General features: G+C 36.5%; 1 protein-coding gene across 1 annotated transcript in view; it reads right to left on the reverse strand.

The window, feature by feature from the left end:
* Nucleotides 1–5,726: 5,726 nt before the first annotated feature.
* The window catches only part of TBC1D22A (TBC1 domain family member 22A), a 180,871-nt gene continuing 167,106 nt past the window's right edge, over nt 5,727–19,491 (reverse strand). The window contains exon 13 of the mRNA XM_080394100.1: nt 5,727–9,005. Coding sequence (XP_080250226.1) covers nt 8,877–9,005 — 129 coding nt within the window. The 3' untranslated portion in view covers nt 5,727–8,876. The remainder of the gene's footprint in view (nt 9,006–19,491) is intronic.

Here is a 19,491-nt window from a genome sequence, read left to right on the forward strand (position 1 = left end):
TGCTCAAATATATTTACTTTATACAATATAAAGTTACCACACAATATAACAGACTAGGAAGATGCTTTTGCAGTTCTAATACTGAAAGCCCAAAGTTGGATGTGACAAAAAAATCCAAAAGTATACACAAATGCTTCCCAGAGGCTTTTTTTGAATTGAGTTTACAACATAGCTGGTAGTATTTATTAGTCACCACGAGATTGTTCCAGATACATATTCTCATACATGCTGGGCTTCAGGATCCCAAAACTACACTTATATTCACGGTAGTTGTATTATTCCATTCTGTACTGATACCAGCCAGGTACGCTGGACAAGTTCCATGGCACGTACCAATCATGGTGCCTATTCCCTCTAACCACAGGTTTCCTCCAACCATTTCTCCTGTCCCTTAAGTTAGATGAAAGCTGGGGTTATCCTGCCTGTCAGAAAGGAGTCTAACAGGATTTACATGAAAAGCTCAGTCTAATCAACTGACAGCGGTAATTCAGAAGGAAGGTGTGCATCTTCACAATATTCCTGCTCATTAAAACTTGATGTTCTTTCTCTTAGACCTGCTTGATAATTTGGAATTGAGAGCGCACCACTGCTGTCTTACAGAAACTTTCCCCACCAATACTTCACAAGAAAGTTGTGTAAAATACAATCAATATGTGCAAGTAGCAAGACAAAAAGTTAATGTTATTAATTTGGTTGAGGAACAATGATTTAAAGTGAGCTAGTTTGGGTCTGATGCAGACATGGGTCTAGCTAACTGAAGAGAGGATGACATGGAGACTTGGCATTTCTAAAGATTTATGTTCCGAAGTTTGCCTTTTCTCTCAACTTGGGGAAACAACACAACCCCACTCGTAAAGATTAGTGCAAGGTATAAAAGGCTTTGAGAACTCGTCTAACCTTTGATATGCAAATGCTGTATATGCATGTAAAATGTGATGTATAGATAGCTGTTGGACTCATGCTAAACTTGAGCAACAGCCTCAGATTTTTCAGTATTGGTATTCTTCAACCAACAGTTTAGTTTTACAACAATAAAGTTACTCTGTTTATCCCTTGGATTGATGTTACTGGTGTGTTACTTATTTTTTTGAGGGGTTTGGTTTTTTGTGTGGTGTGTTTTGTGTTGGTTGTTTTTTTTTTTTTGTGTTTTTTTTTTTTTTTTTTTTAAAATAATACACTCAGGACACAATCAGGCCATTTTGTTGCTGACATACTGTTTCTGTCTTCCACAGAAATATGCAACTACATGAAGCAAACACAGTTTCAAATTAAATTTTTCGGTTGGGAATCCAGTCTGCTAAGCAAGACCTCCTCTGGGCACTTCTCAAGTCCTTACTCCCTGCCAGATTATCACCATCCCAGCCGACACTTCCCTGTACTGTTCAGCATTCTGCCTAGGACACTGACAAATGCACGGTCCATTCTGTGAGGTAGGATCTTTTATCTTCCTCACTGTCTGGAAAACAGATGATACAGTTTGGACACTACTTAAATAGGAAAAGTAAACCTTACCATTCCTATTACTTTTGGCTAGTCAGAATGGGAACTTGTCCTATACATTTTACTTAGCAGCATATAATATTTATTTACATAACAGGTGGTAGGAAGAAGATCCCAGTGCAATGATCTAAATTCTAAAATGAAGTAATTTGTCAACATTTCTTTTTTCACTCATTCCAATTTGCACAGAAGGATACTAAGTTTTACCTCTGGCTGTACTATAGGGCTATAGTTTATTCACAGCAAGAAAGAGCAAATATAAACAGCAAGCTAATGGCCTGAACTGCTATCTAACCGAAGCTAAAGCTTACCTAAGTGAAGCTGATGTTACAGAACAGTAGCTGCAACAAACGAGTCAGTGTGTCCTTCAGATTATAGCTTATTTGGGCCACGTGAACATAAAATTTGAACTTGAAGTGTGCATTTTAAAAATGCATCTGAGAGAATTTGTGATTCTTTCTAATGTATGTACAGAAATGCCATTTCAAATTAAAATTGCTAGCAGCCACTGCAAATTAGGAAAATGCCAATGCTGACACCTAGCTATGGGCATGTCCTCCAGACAACTTTAGTGCCAGTGGGGAGAGAGAGAAATTTTTTGGGTGCCACTCACTTGGCATGGTTCAGAGGTCTACTCAGAGGCAGGGGTGATGGCACCTGGGAGGACCTGTTTCTCTCCATCAGCTAGGAAAGGAATGTATGCCAAGCTGAGAGACAGATGTCCAAGTTTTTGACATACTTTAGATCTGGGGAGATAATAACTTGCATAAATATAACAAAGTGACTACTTAACCAACACTAACTCCTAAGTTGTCCACAGAGATCCCTCTGTCAGGCCGGTTATTTTGTGTTTACCACTTTTCTTGGGGAGTGCTTGTTGGATTTGGTTATCATTTGCTGACTACAACTACTTTTAACTTTAATTGATTTGACAGCATATTCAATATTATTTTCAGAGTGTTTCCATAATGAATACAAGTTTCCACAAACACACACATGTCCTTGGATGGGGAAAGATGGATTTTTTTCTTATTCTTTTGTGGATAACAGAAATAGTATTAGCCAGTGCGCTCTGAATTACCACTTTTGCATCACAGAGGATGACTGTGCACGTTCAACAACAGGCTGGCCTTTACCATCAAAACATTCACATAAAATGCTTCTGGAGCAGCCTTTGTAGTAAGAATGTAACCTTCACCTGAATGTGAAGATGTTTGTTGCCCGGCATTTTGATGACAGTGATGGAAAGAAATGCACTCCTTTTTCAAACTTACATAAATTTTTCCACTGACGCAATAATAATAAAGTATCTGGGAAAAATATAACAAGAAAACTTTCTTTACTGATATGCCAACTTTATTCATTCCTGCATGCAAAAGCTGAATTATTTATTTGCATGAAACAATATATTCTACACAGTTGCAGCAAATATTTGTTGTCTTAGGATAAATTTTTACTTGATCAGGTAGGTATAGGGCTAAATTTTTTTTCTCCATATATATATATATATAGCCTGTTCTTAACTACAGGCTAAAAGTGCTTCTGCAACCTGCTTTGAGCTGGAGTTACTTGCTTATTTTAAGACCAAAAGTGATGAAAAATTGCCAAGTCTGTTGAGTTCCCTTAGTTGTTAAAATGACATGAGTGAAACAGCCATCTAACTACGATAAGCCTGGGCATCTTGTTACCTCCTGTGAGCTGTCATGACGGCTACGTACTTTGTATTTCTGCTGCTGCTAAAAGAGTGAACAGGCTGATCAAATGGGCTGGTAGCAGGAACTGTTCACTGGAAATCTCGGTTCTTTCTGGAGGAAGATGGAAATACATGAAAATATCTAACCTGGATTTCAGAAAGCTCTAATGTCAGAGACTGCATCCTGAGTTTAAGCTGAAGTTGTCCAAATACCCCAAGAAGTGCCTTTCCTTATCCCTTCTGGAATTCAGAAATTAATGAGAGTAAAAATAATCTGTTCTCCTTGTTTGTTTTTGTTTTTTCTTCTATTGCTTTCAAATTCAGAAGTCTTCCCATGAGGAGGATCTCTGAGTAGGCACAGGTAATTGATGGCTGGATAAGAAATTCCTGGAATGAAGTGGATTGGGCTCCAAAATCCAGATCTCACAGAAATGAAATATCACATATGATACATAACAGGAAAATCAAAGCAAATACGTACACTAAATCTTGATTAATTTGATAACAAAGGCAGAACAACAGACACTGCAGTAGACTTCTGCTAGAAATTTTTGCACTTTATGATTTAGATTTCTAGATAATTTTGTATTAGGGACAAAATGAATACCTGTGCTGTAGTTCAGACTTCTAAGCTTGTTTCTGGAGCATAAGTTTCCAAGGATCTCCATATGTCTTGGTGACAAATTCAGACTAATTTTCTATGTTGAGGAAGCTTGATCACAAGCATAATGTGGATTCCAGTTCAAACAGCTATGCTTTACTGACTATGCACATAAATTCTCATTTGGAAGCTTATAGGGAGTTTTTGTCAAAAAAAAAAAAAAAAAAAAAAAAAACCAAAAAACCTACATTTCAGAGCACCTGTCTCTGAGAGGCCTTCTGTAGTATCACGTCTTTCTCAGGCTCTCATTTCTGGCACATGTTTTGACTCAAATGTGAGGTATGCGCAGGAGATTCTGAAGTGTTAAAAGGTTCTTTGATATGGTGCCACAGCAATTTAATTATTTACTCCAGTGCTGCCTCAGCTACACCAAGATTAAGGAATGACGGGATGCAAGATTTTGGCTTTAATTTATAAAACTGCAAATGACCTGGAATTAAATTGCTCAGGAACTTCACTCTCCATCATACAGTGATTAGAAGCACTTGAGCTCAAGTTCATTACCATGGCAATGGCACAGCATCCTGCCTGCGTGATTGCTGGACCAGGAGCTTTTTCACCTCACCTCTTTCTCCCAACTCCAAAGAATCTGAAGCAGTACAAAGCACTTGCCTTTCTCCCCACTCTGTTTTCAAGGAGGAAGGGACCTGAAGTGGGGAGCAGATTTCCAGGAAGTCCTTTCTGTTGCACTTCACATTTATATCTGTGGGATATCTGCCCAGGACGTAAGATAGGTATCCAGGACTGCTTTTGTACAAGAAAATCAATAAACAAACAGCTTTCAGCTGTGCTTCCCAGCACATTCCTTGTGAGACCTTGGGGCCTTTACTCCACCTTCTTGACCTCTTCTGCTTTTGAAAAAGCAATTTGAAAAATCTCCCCTTGCTGATTTTCTGCAGTGTCTTCAGAAGATTCTAGCAGATGAAGCAGCATGATTACAATTCACGGTCACTCACACACGTTAACAAAGGTTGCCTGTTGCATCCCTGTGTCTTTTCCCCTGAGTGCTGTTGTGGAGTTTTAAACAGAGAAGTTAGTAACTTTTTCTTCCATATAACCAGGTTTGTATATTTTCTCACCAGACTCATCTGGATTACTGGACATCTCCCACCAGCTTACTAAACATAGTATCAGATTCATAGCATGGTTCGGGTTGGAAGGGATGTTAAAGCTCATCTTAGTCCACCCCCCCTGCCGTGGGCAGGGACACCTGCCACCAGGCCAGGTTGCTGCAAGCCCCGTCCAGCCTGGCCTGGAACACTGCCAGGGATGGGGCAGCCACAGCTGCTCTGGGCAGCCTGTGCCAGTGCCCCACAATAAAGAATTTCTTCCTAATATCTAATCTAGATCTACCCTTGAGCTTCTTATATGTACAGGACATCTCTCTTTGCTTGTTAATGTACTTAAAACAATCTTTACCTTTCCAGATCTTATTCATCGCACATCACTACCTTTTACTGTGTCCCCCCCGTGGAGCTGAAGCTTTCTCTCCTTCCTCATCTTCAGGGACATACAGAATTCTGTACCTCCTCTGTTTGTTTTGCCCTGATTTGCTCCATCTGGCCCCCCATTTAATTCTGCTGTGGTGCCAAATCTATCTTCATCTGCTTTTTGCAGAAAATGCTCAGTACCTTGTATGTATATGGTTTAAACAGAGACATACCTTTGGAAGCTGTCTTATTAACTTGCAAAATCTACAAGATACAAGGGCAGAGAGTTACAGAACTGTAATTGCGAAGACAGGTTTTGCTACTGCATTTGCTCTTGTGATACAGGGTTCTGAGACCATAAAACATAAACACACCAAAACATGCTTTGATGTAGTACGAAATGTGCTTGATGAAAACAATAAAAAAAGCTTTCCACTCCATATAGCACTTCATAAATATGCATTTATTTCCTCATCTTTCATCACTTTTATAGTTTTAACCATTGCCTCAGTGGTAATATTTGTCAGAAGCATACAATGGAACTTCAGATACTTCTACTCTGTAGTTCTGAAGTTAAATTCATGGGTCTTTCCATAAGGAACTGAGCCAAAAAATAATTAAACTAATTTCTTATAACATATTACAGAGTTACATCAGATTTCAACTTACATTTCTATCCTATTCCAGGTACTGTATTTACATAGTTAACTAATTTGTTTATTTACATTTTTCAAATTCTGCGGTCATATGTTTTTATATTGTACATTCTTGTTTAAATTTTTATTACAGAAATTCTTTAACGCACATTTTAGACACTACAATTTCATTATTACACATGAGTTCTAGGAAATTACTGCCTGGTTTCACTAGCGATGTGTCAAGATGCCTCCTTCATAAGAAAATATTTATTAGAAAGGAATTTTATAATATTCAGAATCCTGAATTTTGAAAAAAGTAAGTACATGGGATGTAATAATGATAATGTTATTTCTTTTTCTATGTATTATTTTGTTTGGAATGACATTACCTGAGATGTAGAATCGTTAAAGGTAAGGTGTGTTTTTTAAAATAGAATGAAATACTTTCTGTAAATCTTAAAGTATTGAAAATTTGAAATTTTACATAAATGTTGGCCTCCTATTTACTGAACACTATTCCTATCTGTATAGATATATAAATGTTATTTATATATCTATATCATATTTTCCAGAAAAGTCTATATCTACATAAATAAGCGTTGTTATTATATTAGGAAACTTCCCACTACCCTTAAAAAGCAATGTGCTCAAGTACAATATTCAACTTCTGACACAGACACAATAGTAAATGTGACCTCTAATGGGAATACTTCCTTCCAAGGGAAGTAAGAGGTACCTGTTGAATTTGGAAGACGTGGCAGACAACTTATGTGGACCCGATGAAGGAAATTTTGTATATCCAGTCCCATAAATGTTATGCAGGAGCATCTGACAGCAGACAACTTTGGGTCAACTTTCCATGTTACATGTAACTACCTAAATAACATCTTAATAGAAAAAAGTTAATTATAGAAAATCCTTACAACATTGTACATTTAATGCTGTGTGTCTTCTCTCATTACAATAATACGCATTTCTATTAACAAATGATTGTAAATACTAAGTTTAAAGCAAATGGTCATAAATTTCAGGTTTCTTTTATTCTGCTATTGGTAGATATTCTGTTAGGCACAATATGACATTCTTTGTAAACATAAATTTTGATACATTAGTAGACCATGAACTGAAGTTACAGAAGACAGTATATGCACATTTAAGAAACACAGCCCACCACACCCTCCAGGCACAAATGCAGCAATCTAGGAGGCCTGATCTCGTATCCATCACAACTGAAACCCCCAGCTGATACCACTGGAACAGAAATGCATCCTAGCCACCAAACAGTCCTGCTTCTGAATTCGTTCAGTTTTTTCTCTTCTACCAAAGTTTTCATAGAATTTACAATACCGATCTCCATCACATGTTGGTAAAAATGTATTTTTATTCTATTTACCCTGAAACAACCTTATTATTATAACATCAGTGTCAGGAACTAAGGCCCCTAAAGCAAGCAATGTAACGTAGCACATCTAGAAAGCTTTCTTCAAAATATGAATCTACGTATTTTTAAGAACTTGAAAATAATCTTCCAATAACAAGTCATAAGAAAAAACCTCTTCAATATCTTTTATTTCCCAAACTTAAAAGTGCACTACATTTTTCGTGCAACTTTGTGCAACTTGAGAACTGAACTGAGGAATAACAATTCTGAGCTTCCAGTATATTGCTTATTGCAACTCTCACCCTTAATAACCTATATGTGTAGGGTAGGCACAAATTAATATGAGTTATTTACATCCAACAACGCAACATCAGAATTCTTATCTGAGAAGATTTCTTGAAAATAAATAGTGCACTTAAACTGTGTTTTAAGAAATTATTCAGTATCCCATGATTATACGAAGAAACATTAATTTCATTCTATAAAGTTATAGAGGATTTTTATTCTGCTAATGACATGAGAGTGATCTGAGTACATAGTTACTGTTACTGAGAACTATCTTCTTGCTTTCTCTGAATAATCAGAAAAAAGGTATTAAATGGTTTAACAAATAAGCTTTGGAAAGCTATATTAATTTTCCTTTTCTAACATGCTAGAAATGGAGACTAAGGCAACAACTGAGATAGATAAAACTATATCTTGCTTTGTAAACCAAGCTTCTTCATATGTTTCTTAAAAGTGAACTTTCATGCTGAGAAATTGAAAGGCCTTGAAAGAAACACTTTAATTATTTTGACAAGACCAGATCTTCTGTTTTATTTGATATCTTAAGAACACTCTAAAATACACAGAAAGGGATTTATTTTCATGTTACAGATGAGTCTTGAACTTTAAGTAACTCCTTTGTATGGCTAAAATGCTTCTACAGCACCCTGCAAGACTGAGTAATGTTTAGAAAAATGAAACCAATTTCCATTCCAACCTTCTATATTCTTACATTATTGAAGTCTTCTAACCTAATTCCACGGAAAAACAACAGATGGTGTGCGACTATCAGTGTCTTCTGAGTTATAACCAGACCTTGAAACACTGGCCTGGCTGTCTCATATGGTCTTTACAACTATGAGTGGAAAAAAAGAACTTTTCAAAGTAAGTAACTTCTAGTGACTAAAACTGGCTGATAGAAGTCATGGCAGGTGACACTGAAGTAATGACAAAATCATTCCATAAGTACTTTTAAGTCTTAGGTACACATAAAAATTGCTTGACAGAAATTAGTCAGACTGTAGTTCTCCTAATTAGAGAAGGGGGAAAAAAGAAGAAAGTTATGTGATAGACTTCTGAACTCATTTTTCATGCTGTGCAAAAAAGTTCACTTCTAAATTCATTCAATGTTTGATATCCTGCGCTGTCCATTTCTTTGGTATTCTGTTCTCATTCTGCAAATTCTAACAGAATTTTAATGGTCATCTTAATTCAAATGAAAGAGCAATGAGCTGAAAGAACAACCAGAACAACAGATGCCGTAATACTGCAGAAAACGTTGGTCTTAATAATTTCTGGCTCTTTATGTTCATTTCTTGTAATGATTGGGGGCATCCGCAAATGCAAACTTCAGTCTGTAGGCTTCTGCTAGGAGTACGCTAATCTCTTCATTTCCCCAGTGTACTGTGGGCAGATTTTGTAAAAATATTAACAATTCCTAGATGGAGAGAGAAAAAAAAAAAAAGAAAAAGATACCAGTGTAATAGCAATGCATCACTTATACAGCGATTATTTATAAGCAATCACCCATGTAACACCAAACAAACCTGCGATCCCATTAGGTTTAGTGATTTTCCTGTAACTTGCACAGATACTTGCTATGAATGTCAGATACAAGATCATTCTTTCAAGTTCAGACACCAGCTATTAATTGTAGATGAACTATGTTTTCTAGCGTTGAGAAAAATAAAATTAAAAAGAAAAAGCCTCACTTGCTCTGTAAATGCTATCTGAAAGAAAGCAACGCTGCCCAAGTGTGTGAATTCTTTGACACTTGTCCTTGTATAAATATAGCACTACTGGTGCACCCTGTCATGGGTGGAGACCCTAGTTGTACTCAGACAAAAAAGAACGCACATGCAACGTATCAGAACCATGCTATTAGACTTCTAAGAGGTAAATAGTGTTAGTATATCCATTTTATAGCTGGCAATTGAGACAAAATGCTCGTGGGTACTGGAGTCACTAGAAATTACTAGAAATCTAATTCTGAGCTCTCTAAGTCCAAAATGGTTTAAAACAGGTCCCAGTGTTCTTTTAGATTTGCTGTATTTCCTACATGATATTAGCACCTGTATACATCTTCCATACTTGCCAATTCCAACCAGCTCTAGAAGTTTTCCCATATTGTTTTGCATATGGCTCTTTAAAAATTCCCCATATAACTTCCACATTTAAGATCTTCAACCTACTTTCAGTCTGTAGCATCTGTTGCCCAGCTCATTCCAATATCCCTGTGCTAGGTGTGAAGACAAGGAATACCTACATTTCCTCTTTAGGCAGCTATAAAATATTCATTTAATTTTTAATACTTTAAATGTCTTTATAACCTCTTTATCAGGCAGGTTAGAGGTAGACAGCTACAGATAAAGCAAAGTGGCTGACTACATTGCAGAAGTGCTACGATTCTCTTCCCTAATTAGTCTCTTCACATGCAAACATGAAGAATATCTGTGACTTCTGGTGCTGCTGCTTTCTAGGTGTGCCTTGTATATAGCACAGCAAACAAGAGTTCAATTTCTTTCAACAGTAATTAGATAGCAATACAGATCAAATTAATCAATAGAAGTAATTTCAAATGATAATTTGAATTCAATTTGAAAAGGTCATAAAAGATGGATTCCTGCTTTTATCGGCTGTATGTTTTATTGTAGTAACATGGTATCAGCAAATATGACCTACGTCCTGTTGGCCAAAACTCCAGGATTGTAGCTCTGTGCTACGCTGTGAGGCACAGTCAGATCCCACTGATTGCACTTCGAAGGATCCTTCAAAAGGGTTACGTGAAAAATGTTTGCTTCCTATTCCATCACTGAATGGTGCAAAGGGTGCTCAACTATGCTACAATATATAAAATACATTTAAACTTATGTAGAAGTACAGAATGTACTTTTAAAGTACCTGTACTTTCAAAACATCATTTTCCATAGATAAATGAACTTGTATTCTAGAACTAGCCTATTCACCATGTAATCAAGACATGACAGTGGTAAACTTGCTGGAAGTACTGTGGTATAAAAGTACCTTTAAAAGTACGAAAAGTAAGAGGTCTGTATTTTAAACAACACGGCAATAAAACTTGGGAGTAATACTGCCTGTTAAGCAATGGCTGTTATCAGATACAAAATTATTCTTGAGGGAAAAACTTATCACACAAGATCTAATACATATATGTAAAAGAAAATCCCAGACTACCAGACAGATATCTCCAAAAGAAGACTGTTTCTAAAGCCCTTATTCTTCAGTGTATTCCTCAGTTTCCTCTAAAGGTCTGTTCCTTGTAAACTAAATCAAAACGGAATATTAATAAACCTTCACATTGTTAATAATTATTACAAAGTTATCAGCCTCTTTCTCCTCACTGAGATTGTAACCCAATGAAATTCCAGCCCATTCAATCAATCTTCAAAAAATCCCAAACCCAGAAGCTACAGAAAGCAAATTTTATCATGTTTTGAAATACAGTTTATTAGCAAGTTCCCTTACAGTATGAAGTCCACTATAATCCCTTTATTCAATACAGCTTTTAGGATAAGATTTGGCAATAATACTGGTTATTTGGTAATTGCTATCTATAGTTGTTATGCTATTTATTGTCACATCACCCCAACACTGACTCCATATGTGGATCTTGAAGGAAGGAACATCAAAACCAATTACATAACAAGTAAAATGTTGATAGTCAATAAACCATAAAAATGTTATTCCAGTAAGTAGAGCACAGAGATCTCTCCTGTCATAATCAAAGCAATTAATCTACTTTGGAAACTCAGTTCTGGCCTTTTTTCTGTGTGAATTATTGACAAAGTTCAACTGCAGGGTGTGTTTTTTTTAACAGAAGAAACTTAACAGAACATTAAAACCAGTAATAGAATAGTGTTCTTATTTCTAGTTAATAAAAAAATGGAAATAACTACAGTTAAAATCAGACTTGAACATACCGAGGACATTAATAGAGTTAGTTTTTAATGTCAAAACTGAGAACCAGTCTATTAATTTAACAAATAAAGGCAGTCCTAAACCACAGTATTTTTCTACGGGAATTGTTAATCCTTCCTGCTGCTAACTGCAATGTAATTACAGTCCGAGTACTTCTTGTCTACCACAGCTCTATTTTGTACTGACAGGCAGAACTTGCAAACTTACTATATTTTATGATCATAAACTTTTCAAAATTATACTTCAGGACCGCATATAACTAAATGAAAGGTAAATTAACTTTATATATAATCTTTCATTACTTAATAAGGAATTGCTAACAGCTATATTTTGAACAAGAGCTATATCTGTTACACATTATGCACACGTAGAAAACACCACAAAATTTATGCTGGCAATGTGATTAAACAGCTTATTTTACAAGAGTTATTTGTACTTTCAGAAGTTGTGCTTCAAATTTTAGAACACAGCACCTACTTTTAAAGAACTAATGAAGTGCAATACTACTAAAATTCATTTAGAGGAATTATTGAGACAAGCTAAGGAGGAAACCAATTATGGCCAGAAAAACTGTCCATTTATCTTTTTAGATAATATAAAACAGAACTAAAGCATATGCATACATACAAAGTATTCTAAATGTTTTTATGGCAAAGTGTATAATGTGGTGCCAGAGAGAGCCAGGACTGTACAGTGGTTCAAAAAACTTTTTTTCCAACCAGATGTAACCACTATACAGGCAAGATAAATGCTTAGTATAGGAATGATTTAATTCCCATTTCCTTTACAACATTCTTTTTCACTTGCTTGTATTTGGGATGGTCAAGTGTGAGAGGAAAGGGTGGCATGCGTGGCTAGCGCCAACCGCGCATCCTGTCCGTGGACTTGGTCCCTCCCCTGCGCTGCACAGTGATGCAGACAGACAGATGTGCCAGAGCTGCTGCCTGCCTGAGCGCCTCAGTAGCTGCAGCGGCCAGGCTGGTAACGTGCTGTGCGATGCCAATCTCTAGTCCTCTTCCCAGATATTTAGGATGAAGGATACCCGTTGCTTTGGGACTTGGCCAAGCTCCGTTCAAATCCTCCCCCTGCAGCCCGCTATCGAAGCAGTAACAAACGCACTGGCTGGTAACATGGAAGCACGGGTCCAGCACACACTGCAGAGCCCAGCTGACCTTGGTCGCTTGCCTTAGAGGTACCTTTCCCTGCTCTCTGCCCCTCGCTGTTAGCTACTGCACCCCACAAACAGGGCTCTAGTCCTGAGACGAGTTCCCTTTTCTTTCTTGAGTACCGTTTTTCCTTTTTCAATGCGCTCAGCAATATTTCCTACACTGCTGCCACTTCTTATTTCTCCAGCTGCCCTAACCTGCCACATGGAGTTGCAAATAATGAGCTGTATTTCTGGAGTGCTGTGCATCTTATTAATTACCTATGTCTTGGAGTCAGAGAAAACATTTCTTTCCTATTGGGCACAGCTGGAATTAAGAAAACTAAGATTTCAAAAATCTAACGTTAAAGAGATAGGAAGAACAGGTCATCTACTGCAGCTTAAGAAATCCCTGCTGCAGATACAGGTTAAGAGGTGTAAGTGGACCTGGATCCTTCAGTGGTGGAGCTGAACACCTGCATTGCTACCTGAGCATGGCAAGCTCCGTGCCACAGGGCACACGCAAGGGTAGGCAGCGATGGCTGAGATAGCACCAACAGTCCAGCCTGGGTCCTGGACACAGTAATGCCCTCCTTGTTCTTGTAATTTCAAAGACGATGGGTAAACCTAAACTTTGATAAGCAGAAGATGGGGAAACAACTGGTTTATCTATGCTAAGTGTTAGGAGCCTGCAGTGCCTTTAAGCCTGTACTGGACACAGTCTGAAGGATTTAGGAGAGATATGTTCTTGACAAGTCATAAATCAGTGTGACTCTAGAATTCCCACCTTGAATGTGAAAGTTCATATCCTGTCCTGTGACAATTTAGAGGAAAAAGCACCAAATCAAAAAAACCCAACCCCAATATCTGTTGAAATACTGAACGTTCAACTTTGTAAATTCAATCCTAAATTTGACTTTTTATTGTACGTTTCTCTATTGCACATTACCTAAATTATGCGTCTAGAATTTCTTGGAAGGGTTACTAATTCTTTCCAAAGAATTGCCTATTAAACAATAATGATTATTTATCTTAATTTTGCTTTCTTTCATACTCCATGACATCTTAATCATCAGACCACAGCATACAGAGCTCAGAACAGTATGAAACCAACTACAGAAAAAAAGGTTATTCAGAGTTCTAACTAGGCTTGTTGTATGTAAAAAAGGATGCTGTGAAAAACATATCTAAATAGGCTAAAGGTTAATTTTTCCTACCAGCTTACATTCAGCAACTCAAGTGCATAGTGATCTTCAACAACCATATACTTTTTTTATTCCTTGATTCAAGTAGAATTTTTTTATTCTTCGTTTCAACTGAACGATCTCCAATTAATTTTCTGAAAACATACAGAAATATACTATTCTTATAATTAATTCCAGGTTCCTAAGGCGAACTTCATAGAAACACACCTTAACATTCTGAAAATTAAAGCTTATGAGAAGTTGATGGCATTATCGTTTCCCTTTCATGTTTTTCTTTTCATGACTTCTGAAAAAGATTCCTGGACTCAGTATATTAAAACCACTAAAGCAGCAATTAAAGTCCTGTTTCATCCAGTATGGATCTCTTATACAAGTCATTAGCAACCTTAATTGTTAATCATAATATATGTGGTTCTAAAGAACCATGTCAGAGAAGCTATGCTCACTTAGCTGAAAAGAAGATTTCCATCTTCATTTACATGGCTATGAAAATATATAAATTAATATCGTTTAAAAGTACATTAAAGGACCACACCTTAGCTGATATTGTAGGTAGCCTTATGTCCTTGTTCTCAAACGAAAACAAAACCCCAAACCACAAGTAATCCCCATCCCTACATCTTAAAGCAGGAAACAAATTTGCACATTAGATCTTTCTCTTAACGAAACTTACTATCTACAGGTTATGACGTACAAATTTATAAGGCAAGGTTAAGAACATAGGCTTAAAAACAAAGCAAGCTTTACCACAGAACCTAACAGATGTTCAGCTCCATAAACAAACACCTTATTTTTGTAATACCTTTTTAACTGCCTCAAAATGATTCAAAATTACATGCATGTGAAAAAGAAGAAGTTAAGGTAACGACACAGAATATTAAATACCCAAGAAAGAAAAGGAAGTCATCTTATTCGAACACTGATATAAATTCATACTTAAATCAGCCGGTCAAATAAAACCAGTCTTAAGTTCTTCCTTACATTTAAACTACAGAAAACAGAACTTGCATTTTAAAAATCTCATATGAAAATTAAGTATCTCAGGAAGCATCCAAGAAGATTTCTTAGTACTCCAATTGCTACAGCACAGAGCAGAATGGTCCTGAAGCACTCAGGTTATTCTTTTTGCCATATTGTTCTATGAAATATTGCTATATTTTTTGGTATTTGGAGATAGGTGTACTTCTTATGCACCAAAATATAAATCTCAGCAAATTAATAGTAAAAGCTCAAGTACATCACTTGTCACTAGCTCTATGCAAAAAGCATCAAATAAAGGAAAAAAGGGAAATAGCCAGAGTATAAAAAGTCAAAGATCAGAAGTCATTCTATTAAAAAAAATATGAAAACAAACACCACCCAATCATAGAAACTGCTGTACCAACTAAGACTGCAGCAATTATGGCAGAATTTCATTTCTGAAATGAATTTCTAATGAGTAAGTTACTATATTCTATCATTTTTTTCTGTAGTCAAGCAACATCAAAATATTTGTACAGCAGATTGCAACAGAAAATTTACAATTCTGTCTCTCCATAAAGTCCATATGCTACCCACTCTTCTTGGTTTGGTTTTCCTGACCATAATTTGGCAATGCATTTTAAGTGGAACAGTTTGTACAGCTTCAAATTCACACATATGCCCCTCTCTACAATGACTTAAATTTTAACACTGTAGTATAATAGCTAAAAGCTCAGCAAAAAAGACAGACAATCATAAAATACCAATATAATGAATCACAGGGAGAAGAGTGTATCAAAATTTTATATATTTCAGACTTAAAGCAATTAGTATGTTTTGACAAAAAAGGTATTTCACACTGTAAATGGTTCTGAATAAAATCTTGTTTTAGAGAAAACATATATTAAGGATTGCTGATACAAAATTACCTGTACATATAACTTTAGTACGGTCTGAGATATATAACTTCTACATCCAATAAATATGTCACAATGCAGCAGCTACTTAAACTAGTGTATTTTTAGAAGTAAAAAAAGTTCCTAAACATAATTCAAATGGAATATTTTTTGTACTCTATGGATACAGGACTGAAAGAGGCCATTTCTCTTATGTTGCTCAATCTCCCACACCACATGAAGCCATATAAAGGTGTTTTATTCTGAATAATAAATAAACGTTCCCCACTTTTGCCGTGTCAAAACCCACAAAGTGTTTGTGCACCTCTAACAGACTTAAGGACATCAATACAGAGACCCAATGAGCTGACGGCAGAAGAGAAGAACCAAACCACCTTCGCGAAAAAATCGCAGTTGAAGGACAGATAAAGAGCCTGCCCAGAGTCCTATGTCTCTACATCAGCAGGGAATCTGATAACTGAAAATTTCTAAGAGCCTGAGAATCCTCACAAAAATCGGTAACTACTAATCCAAAAGTCCCTTCAACTCTGAGAAGAACACCACTGTTCACATGAAGAAATTGCTTAAGCTTCCTTGATGAGCAAAGCACACAGGCACAAAAGCACAAGACAGAGGATCACCCAAGCCACACAGGTTCTCTCAACATACAAAACCAACAACATCCCCCCACCCACCCCCCAATCTCTATCTGTTCCTTGATGCCTTAGGAGACAAATATATGGAACTGCATTTCCTTTGTACCTCTTAGAAGAAATGATGCTTCAGCTGGCAAAAAAGTTCCAAAAGTGTTTCAACAGACAGACAGGCTGAGACATTAATTCAAATTAACACAATATAATTCAATTGTACACAACAAGCTAAAAAATAAAAATATTCTGAAACAGCATAAATACTATGTAAGAAAGATAATCAACAACTGTGCTCAAGACATTTTTCAGTCTGTTTGGGGACAAGAAGAAACAGAAATCAGAATTAATCTTACTGTATCACACAATAACATAAATATATCAAGCTTTGTCAGAAAATATACACTGCTTTTTACCTCCTGATATTTTACATAGAAGTTGCTTTACCTAATTGTTTATAAATCAAAATGGAACAATTTATATCCTTTGGATCTTTCACCAAAATTATGTTCTGACTCAAATCTTTACCCTCATTACAAAGCAATTCAAATGCATTCTAGAAGATAATCATACTCCCTCTCAAGCTTTGTTTTACAAGGTTAAATAAGCCACATTCTTTTAATTCTCTCTGCTAGGGCCAGTTCTTCATTTCCCAGTCTATTGTTGTTTTTGTAAACATAATTCTGAAGAGATTACATAAAAACAAACACATAATTCTCATGCAAGTCCCAGAGAGATGCAATTTTTCAAAAGCATATAGACAAAGAATATATTACTGGGACTACGGAAAAATAGTAATTCTAAATGGAGTACATGGAAGCTCTAAGGTACATACAAATATCCTAAGGCCCTAGAGTTCTTAGACAATTACAATACTAACACATTTTATTTATATACTATTTAATCACCTTTCTTACATACCACTATACTGATAGAAATAGAAACCTACAACTTCAGCTTCAGTCAGCCAGAACTTGAGATCAAATTTCTATATAAGATGATGAACGCCTCAACTTCCATGGCAAAGAGTTTGCAAACCAACAGCTGAATACAGGATTTATTCTTTGCTTATCTACAAACCAACAGCCTCCGGACACAGACACAGAGAACTGAATGTCTTTTCAGTACAGTGGGTGACAATGGGCTGGGTTAACCTTTTCTGACTGCTGATTTTTAAGATTTGGAAGATTAAAGTCCTAAAAGAATTTAGCCCATGAGTAGCTCTTGGTAATCCTAGTCCATATATGTAATGAAATAAACAAGTTTACTCTCTAAAACTTCACAAAAATCTGCATGTTGAAAGCAGTGGCCCGTGTCATGGTATCAATGCCCAGCAGAGTGGTCTGGCCGAGGAGCGCTCTGACAACTGCAGAGCAGCTCCAGATCGGACACCAAAGATCAAGCAAGTAAAAATCCTTAATTTTCTACTATGTAAGGACAAATCTTACTAAAAAGATGGCAAAAACAATATGGAGAGAGAAATACTGTTTCCATAGCAATTATTGTAGCATGACAAAATTATATCTTTTATAAAACCATACCTTGTGGATCAAATACCATTTTGTTTAAATAAATGAAAATGACCAAATGATGTTTAAGGGTTTGGCCAAAACTGCAGTAACAGTTCTAGTGGAAAAATACCTCAGTGGCGCATTACATGGTATAACCTAAGTGTTTGATGGGCTGGTTTGCCCACAGTGACTACATCCCTCACCCGTTCCTTAGCAGGCAGATGAGAGGAGGAATTCCCGTATTTATCACAGCAATCTCCAAGAGAAGAAACTATTGCACAGCTTGGAAGATACTGCTGTTTCTCACAGGAAAGAATAAAGACATCAACTACATGAAATATAGCTTTCACAGGTATGTTGCTGGTGGCAATTTCGGTTTGTTTTAACAGGCCTGCCCGCAAGCTGGCAATTCAGAGGCAGCTCCATGCTCTCTTTTCTCGGGGCAGCAATCTTTAAGAAAGGATGTGGTAGAGAACAGCAGCTATTAAGGATTTCAAATGTCCCCGTTTAGCCTGTTGCCCTATGCAGATCAGCACCTGAAACTACGCACATGTGTAAGAAGCGCGATGAAAAAGAATTAACACAAAGCTTTAGTGAATCAGTTCCTGAGGACTGGATGCGACCACTGCTATTCACTCAGCTAACAGCAAGCAAATGCTACTTTGCAGAAAACAAATTAGTATGGGATAAATGGGAGCTCCTACTATATTTGCAAAGGGATGTCTATTGCAGAAAACACTACAGAGAGCAAACGACTTGTCATGTATAAAGATCTTGCTCTTTATGGCAGCTGAAAGAGCTAGCTAGGAGGCTATGATGGCAATAATAAATCTGCTGTAACGGCATTTCTGGAAGAATTTTAAATCCAATTTGTTTACAAGTACATGACAAAACAATAGGCATTTTAATTCTTGTTATTTTTACTGTCTTGCAGTTGCAATGAGACAATTTTGTTGTAAGATAGCAAAATCTACATGCACCAGCATTTAGGAAACCATAGGAGAGCACAGAAGATTGCAAGAAAGAAAATTAATCCTTCTCCATCTGCTTGTCTCAAAGAAGGGCATATGTCACTTCATCCTATTATTCAGCTCATACTCCAAAAGCTTTTAGTTTCTCTTTGTTCTCTTATCGGTAGTTTTGATTGAGTTTGGTAGTCAAGTGTACAGGCTCCCGTGATTTTAGTCTTCTCCAGGGTTACACACTGATAAGGCCAATAATTGACATTGTTATGCAGCAGTTTCTGCTGAAGAAATAAACATGGAAAGAAAACAGTTTTCTTTGTAGAGAGATGTCTCCAGTGACAGCTGTGAATTACCAACTAAATGGAAACCCTGCCAGTGCATTTAGTTTAGCAGGTCACTTAAATTGCCCAGGAAGAGCAGGATTTTTTTTTTTTCCTTTGTTTCAGAAAATCCTTTTTATATTGAAATGGAGAAAACACAGAGATCCCTTTGTGGTATTTACTGAAAATAAATAAAACCTTTTGTTGATGAGAGAAAAATAACTTATAGTTATCATAAAGTGCTTTTTCTGGAAACTTACAGGACAGTAAAATCGGATTGTCATTGTGTGGAAGATTTGATTTAAAACTTGGATAGTAACAGCACCTCTGTAAAATA

Source organism: Falco punctatus (assembly GCF_963210335.1).
Source record: "Falco punctatus genome assembly, chromosome: 6".
Lineage (NCBI taxonomy): Eukaryota > Metazoa > Chordata > Aves > Falconiformes > Falconidae > Falco > Falco punctatus.